Here is a 7,031-nt window from a genome sequence, read left to right as displayed (position 1 = left end):
CCTGGCGCAAAGGATGTGCCATGCGAGATCCTCCCACTCCATTCCCAATCTTACTTCCTTTGGGACCATCTTACTGGATGAATGACTTCAGCAGGTCCATCTCGGCCTGTCCGATGGCAAGTCAGGCCTCCATCCTGACGAGAATGTTCAGGACCAGGTGAGTTTGCGGTCGACTATTTGGAGGCATGGTACCACACCTGTGCTTGAGTGGACCTTTGATCGAGCCTCAATTTCGTGATTCACCCGGTAGCGATGGCCAGATCGGGACTGCCCGTCGGGGGCTCTTCTTTCGTCGTAGCATTGCTGTTCATGCAAACAAGTTGATTCTCCATGACTTGAACGTACTACTTGTATCGAAACCCCCCCTTCGTAGTTGCATTGATATTCTATCTCCTAGAGGCAGGCTGGGAAGGCAGGCCAACATGCCAAAATTCGTAAACAAAAAACTTCAAACGGTACCGACGAGTTGTCGAATCATCTCGTAGTACCACACCCACACGGCCTTCAGCAATATATGCAATACATGCCTTGCTACAGAATGCCAGCAAACCTCGTGACACTTTCCAACCAGCCTCGGGGCATAGATCCGGGAGAGGTCGAGAAACATGTCAAGGTGGCTTTCAGTCAACTCTTCCATCACACTGCTACGGATAGTTCAAGGTTTGTAAGATCTTCCAAACCACTCCGTTTCGTGAGCCATGACCTCCTTGTCCAGCGAAACGTGGTGTTCTGCCTCAGCACTCATGAGAAGGGGAGGGGGGGGGGGGTGTGGAGCATTGCCCCGTCGGTCTTGCAGAAAGTCTGTGCATTCCTGCATATAATCTACCTGGGTAAGATGATGTGAGGGTTCTGACGGTACTTGCCACAAGACAACTTTGCAAGCGAAGCCCTGACCGTATCATGGGAAGTGGGTATTGTCTCTTCGGCGGAGGGGTATCTGGTTTTTTTTCTTCTTTTCTTTTTTTTCTTTCTCGCCTATCAATCGATAAGCTGAAACGCAGCCTGGAGAGCCCAGTCCTGCGCGGTTGGAAGCTGTTCGGTGGAGAATGAGGAGGATACCTCTGGCGAGCTGTCTTTTCCAGTACAGATGACCTTCAAGCAAAGAACCTGCCCTGGCTTTGTCGTGGCGAGTGTGATCGGAGAAATAGTCTCCAGCTCTGCTCCCCTTGTGTGTGTTGGTGTGTGTTGGGGGGGGGGGGGGGTATTAGACACCGAATCAATTCTCGAAATTCGATGTCATATTTTGCTAGAGGTTCAACAGCATCGGGAGTGACTGGTCGAATGAGGGTAGCTTGCGAAAAGTCATTGAGCAGAGAGCCGTTTCGCCGGTGCATCGGCGCTTAATCACTGTGATTCCCATCATCCAGGGCCTCGTCCTCTTCTGGCCTGTTCTCGCGCTCCTCGAGCTCGTCAGGATCCTCCTCGGCCTCGCCGTTCTCCTGATCCTCTTCATCCTCGTCTTCTTCCACCTCTTCCTCATGCACTTCCGCCTCGTCTTCGTCCTCGTCGGGGACGGACTCGGGGTCAGAGGCGTCATTGAGTTCGTCGTCGACATCTATTGTCGCTCCGCCTTCGCCGCTGCCGTCTGTCCTAGCCTTCTTCGCACGATGCTGACCTCCTGCCGCAGAGTCTGCGATGGAGTTCACCGTGGTATCGGCGCCGGCCATCGTAGTGTCGCCATCCGTCCCTGCCATCGATACATCGGCACCCGCCTCGTCGGAGCCCTTGGTCCCCTTCTTGGAGGCGGCTACCTTCTTGCGGTAGGCAGAACGCTTAGTCGTTTGTGTCTCATTGAACTCTGTGCGGCAGGTCAGTCAAGCCGGTCAGCCAGGTGTGCGTCTGTGAAGGATAGCGAGATGTGGTAGGCGAGACTGGAGAGAATGGTTAGGGGAGAGGTTTCGCGCACTGTTGAACTCGGCCTCTACGCGCTCGCGCATGAATCCGTACTCTATGTCGTCGAGAGCCCGGAACACATCAGCGGGCATGATGGTCTTCTTGCTTTGAAGCGCTGTGACTTCGTTGGCTCTAGATATGGGTGTCCGATACGTCAGCTCGCCCCCTCGTGCGCACGACTACTTTTGAGAATAGCATATATGTGATAGGTGACAAGACGTACGCATTTGCGAGGTGATTTATAAAGACCGTCGCGCTCTTGGTCATGGCGAGGATCGCGTTTGCTTGTATCTGAGTGTTGGGCGGGAGGACGCCCTTGGCGAGGCGGGTGATGATAGATCTTGGTAGCTGTAGCTCCTAAAGGCAGAGAAACACGAAGAGACAAGGCATCGTGTCAGCGGACGCACATGTTCCTTTCCATTCGGAAGGGTATTCTGTATCCGGGCATACCTCGATTGGAACGGTGACGGCCTCCTTCGGGTGGCCACCGGGCCCGCCGCTCTTGTCCTCCCTCTCCTTGCCCTTATCCGATGACGGGGTCGTCCGAGCAGCGGCACCGCCGACAGAATTCAGCGATGCGGACGCCGATTCGGCTCTGGGGTGGAAGCCTACGGCGTCTGCGCTGTGGGCGGACCCAGGCGGAGGCAGGCTCGGAGGCGGCATGGAGGTGTCCATGGCTGGAAGGGCGAGGGCAGACGAGGGTGCTGGCTTGGGTGCTGGCGTGGAGATGGGCACTGGGGGGGAAAGGCCGTCTTCTACGGGTCGGAATCTTGCGCTCGAGACGGCTGGTGCTGGTGCCAGTGGTGCCGGAGCTGCTTCTTCACCCCTGCGAGCCACGTCGCTCTTGCGTGGCGGCATGGCGTCCGTTGTTCACCCAGCAGTGGTCTTTCGTTATGGCGGTAAAGGGCGATGGTGGCGGTCGTTGGCTTCACAAACAGGCAGGCCAAGTGTGCACAAAGGAGAAGGGGGGGGGGGGGGTGCGAGGTGCCAAGGCGAGTTTAGGGTCCTTGCACTGTCCGCACGATGAAGACGAGCTTGTATAGTTGTCTATAGTTAGGACGGAAGGGGTAATCTGTAGGCTAGAGTAGTCAATTGTGAAAACTAAACGTAGTCAGCGCAGGCCTTGTCGTAAATATGTGGGCGCAGTCGTTAACAAGATGATTGAGACTATGGAGAACAAACTCAAAGTTGACTGCCCGCCTCAGCGCGGAAAATTTACAGAAGCTCCTGGGTATAGCAACGCGACGCGCTTGGGGGGTAGGCGGCAGGGGTAGGGCAGGGGGCTAACGCGTAGAGAGGGCCCCCCATTTACTTTGGGCGCCATACTGTAGCATGGTATGTTACACAGTAAAAAGCTGCTGAGGTCAGCAAGTGCCCTGTAACCCCGCTATAGTTCTCACGCTGCACAGCTTTCTGAGCTGTTGATCGATATGCTAGCATTCGAAAAGAAAATAAACTTACTTGTATTTCCTATCTCGGGAACCCGATAGGAGATGAGGTATAATTCGAAAGTCGAACATGCGATCATAAGGCACGAAAGGAGGTATGAATAGATGGGTCATGAGAGCTATGCAAGGAATTGCTGGTAAGAAAGGACTCGTTGTTAGGCTTAGGTGGCTGATGACCGACTCTTGCGATCTGTGGTGAGAGCAGCCATCATACTGGGAAATATCTGACAGTTACATCTAGTCGCAGTTGAAATGGATAGAAGCCCAGGAGGACACCGTTAAGTTGCCCTCATCTCGAAGGTTTGGCAGCTCCCATCTCAAGGGCATGTTCCTTGCTATCTGAGATTTGATACGCTTTACATGCCATATGTGCATCAAGGGAGATGAGCTTACTATATTCTCTTGCGCATATAAGATCTGGATTTCACATATATTGTTGCCTGTTCCGACTATACATATAGATATACAGAGCGAGCAAGTTCTACTTGCAGCTGTGCCAGACTGTCGTGGGCCTTCTCTCCTTCAAACCCTGCGCATGTGTGTTCCTGTCCACACAGACATCATCTATAGATACTAGTGATGCACGCAGGTAAGAGACAGGAGCGCAGCCCGAGTATCGAGAACAAGGCAATAGCCAAGGCTCGCAAACGCGGCGCACTTTGCAAGCTGGAGGGAACATTTCGCGCTCGCGCATACAAATTTGTGCGGAAAGAAATCAGACTTGCCACCCCCAGCCATTGATCCCACCCTGCAAGTATTGGGTATATCCGTCACACTTGGTCTCCTTCTCGTGGCTTCATGAACACATAAGGAAAGAAATAAAAGAAGGAAAGATTGAGTCCAGTGTTAATCTCGTTTGGAAAATGATTCCATATTGTGCTTTGCCGTCCCACCTGGAGATGGCCTTGGGGTGATGGTGATGTGTGTGAGGGGGTCAAATGGTGAAATGAGAGATATATGAGATCCAGGCTGTTCCTTGGTACAGTATTACCAGACGGCTGTGTTGCACTACACATTGTGGCACGGTACACACACGATTATAGTGAAACGTGGCGGTGGCAAACCCCTCGTATCTAAGCTCTCTCCCCCTCCACAAGGTCCAGCAGAGTTCAACTGCCAAGACGACAAGAATTTGAGTGCTGACGATTGACCACCGACAAGTGACCCTGGGGCTCTCATCCCAAGTGTGAGAAGCTTCTTGAGCCAATGTCGACGTCATTGCAGGAACAATGCTTCTCGACTTGACTTTGGAGGATTGGAATCCCTGGATATCGAAGCGAATATCCATCCGTCCGAACTTGACGTCTCGTCTTATCATATTGAGCGATCATCGTACACCGTGAGACCGGCTTGATTGAGATGACCCATATCGTCACGAACCATGGTTGATTCTGTCGACACCTCTCCGGGTTGTTTAGCGTCCCATGTGACCGAATCGATTGTTAGGTTTCAGCCGATGGCACGCCCAATCTCATCTGGTCGGACGAGGGGTCGTGGGGACAGGCCTCCGTTGCCGTCAGGCCAGTCTCTCGAGAGCGAGAGCCGCGGTGGTGGCGGCGATGAGACGGAGCAGCCCCTGGAGCGGTTCTGGTAGCCCTCATGTGAGTATCTGTACTCGTCCACATCCGAGTAGCGGACGCCGTCCCCAAGCCTGTGCAGGCTGGAGCTCGACCTCGAGCTCTTGTGCCGCGTGTGTGCATGTGGCGGGGCGCGCGGCGGCTTGTAGAGCCGGGAGCCCTGGCGTTTGGGGCTCTGGACGAAAGGAACATCGCCGGGAATGGCCTCGTCCGTCAGGCCCTCTCTGGCATTAGGAGCCCTGGCATGGATGGGGGTAAAGGGTAGTTCCTTGTCGAAGCTCGTCTTGCCGCCATCCCAGCTGCTCTGGCCGTAGTGGCCGGGCGTCGAAGGTGACCTGGCCCACTGCTCCTCGGACCTGCGGGCGTACACGATCACGCTGGGCGGCTTCTTTGTCGAGCTGGTCGACTCCTGCTTCTGGTGGCCTCTGCTGTTCGGGTCGGAAGACGAGAAGGGCGGAGCAGCATGGCGCTGATTGCCGTCCCCGAGCCCTTTCTCGTTGCGGTGGCCCTTCCAGGTCTCGATCTCGTCGTCTCCGATAGGCGTGATGCCGCGGCCAAACAGTCTCGAGCGTCTCCGCCGGTATCGCAGACACGCCCAAATTCCTCCGGCGAGTATGATCAGGCCAATGGTAGACAAGACCGTGCTGAGAATGATGATAGTTGACCGGCTTCCGTCGCTGGACCCCCCTTGGCTGTCCCCTATGCTTGTGGTCGCTGCCGCTGCGGCTGCGCTGTTACTACTACTCGAGGATGTAAAGCCGCTGCTTGAGGCAGAGCTGAGTGTAGATGTGTAGGAGGTCTGAGCAGCGACCACAGTAGATGGTGTTGCCCCGGTGGATGTCACAGCCGTTGTGCTCAAGGCCGACAGTGTTGGTACCACAGGGGCGGGGGATGGCACATCGCGTGGGCCTATTGTCGAATCGCTCCCAAGCTGGGAGGAGGGCAGATCTTGAAGACTCATGAGAGCGCGGTGGACCTGCTCTATAGCATAGAGTCAGGTGAAGATTGCCTGCATTGAGCCTTGTATCTCCGTAAATCGTGGTCCAGTTCCGATCGAGGCTGCTGCACCAATCATTCACTTTATTTCGTGGCCATCGGGTATCAGACTAATACATCGTCTTGTCAACATCATGAACTCTGCCAATGTGCGGCCGTCGTGTAGTAACCCAGAGCGACCTGCAATAACACCCAAAGTACCCAACATCTCGCGACAACATTTGGATTGTGTTGGCTCAACACAGCATTATCGTATAGCCAAGAGGTGGTACCGTGCACAACCCCCGGAGAGCCAAGTGAGTATCATGTAGACCGTCACCAACTCATCAAGGCGGCTGTTTTTGGAGGAGCAGAGTTCTTTTCGAGAGTATCTCATATAGGAACCCTTGTGAATCTGGCCAGCCAGCCTCCTCAATTCACCACGAAAGGGTGATGCAGCCAACGAGTCATACGCAAACAAGCACGACGGAGGGAAGGACGAGCAGACACGGGATAGGAAAGAAAGTAGCAAGACTAACCAGCTGAGCCAGCAATGGTCCTCGGAAATGTCTTTGATCCCTTCACAGGGTGAACGAGGAACAGACAACGTCGTGGTGTAAGGGAGAAGAAAACGAGCGAAAGATCCGGGTGCGGCTGCGCTCAGATCAAAGGAGGAGGGGGAAAAGGATTGTGTCGTGAAGAGTGTTAATCTTGGGCCCGGCACAGCAAAAGATATCCAGGACAGGGCAAGGAACCTCTATTAGACCTTTTCAACCATCTGAAGTGGCGAGGCGAGCGATGTATAATCAATCACCTGCGCAAGCTTGTAAGTGTCATATAAGCTTGGGTACGAGCAGAAAAGGTCCTGACAAGGTCGACCCGGGCACCGAAGTGGTGTCGAGAAGGAGGAGGAGGGGAAATTTTAGTATCCCACACACCTTCCAGCCTGCCACAGCACGCACGGTGGTGTGAAGCCGGGCAAGTCAGTATGTCTCTAGGGGAGGGGGCTTTGGCTCTGAGCAGTATCGAGTATCTTGCGTAAGAGAGAGGAGGGGCAAGCACCATCAGCCAAGTCCTCTGGCTGTTTCAATAGAGGGGGAAGCTGTCGAGGTGGTGCGGTGGTGGGGACCTTTGTGGA

The 7,031-nt window shown here is 54.4% G+C and overlaps 2 protein-coding genes across 2 annotated transcripts; one reads left to right on the top strand and one right to left on the bottom strand.

Moving 5' to 3' along the window:
• Window positions 1-3,754: 3,754 nt before the first annotated feature.
• Window positions 3,755-4,450, top strand: M406DRAFT_355181 (uncharacterized protein). Its single transcript, XM_040923103.1, has one exon. The coding sequence runs from the start codon at window positions 3,921-3,923 to the stop codon at window positions 4,080-4,082; it is 162 nt and encodes a 53-aa protein (XP_040780093.1). The 5' UTR covers window positions 3,755-3,920; the 3' UTR covers window positions 4,083-4,450.
• Window positions 4,451-4,790: 340 nt separating this feature from the next.
• Window positions 4,791-6,747, bottom strand: M406DRAFT_107730 (uncharacterized protein; the record flags this gene model as incomplete). Its single annotated transcript, XM_040915261.1, has 2 exons — window positions 6,433-6,747; window positions 4,791-6,024 (listed from the first exon to the last, which is right to left on the bottom strand). The coding sequence occupies exon 2, from the start codon at window positions 5,877-5,879 to the stop codon at window positions 4,791-4,793; it is 1,089 nt and encodes a 362-aa protein (XP_040780092.1). The 5' UTR covers window positions 5,880-6,024; window positions 6,433-6,747.
• Window positions 6,748-7,031: the final 284 nt, after the last annotated feature.

This window comes from Cryphonectria parasitica, assembly GCF_011745365.1.
Source record: "Cryphonectria parasitica EP155 unplaced genomic scaffold M406scaffold_2, whole genome shotgun sequence".
Classification (NCBI taxonomy): Eukaryota; Fungi; Ascomycota; class Sordariomycetes; order Diaporthales; family Cryphonectriaceae; genus Cryphonectria; species Cryphonectria parasitica.
Note: the sequence above shows the minus strand (reverse complement) of the source record. Positions and strands in the feature narration are given on the sequence as shown.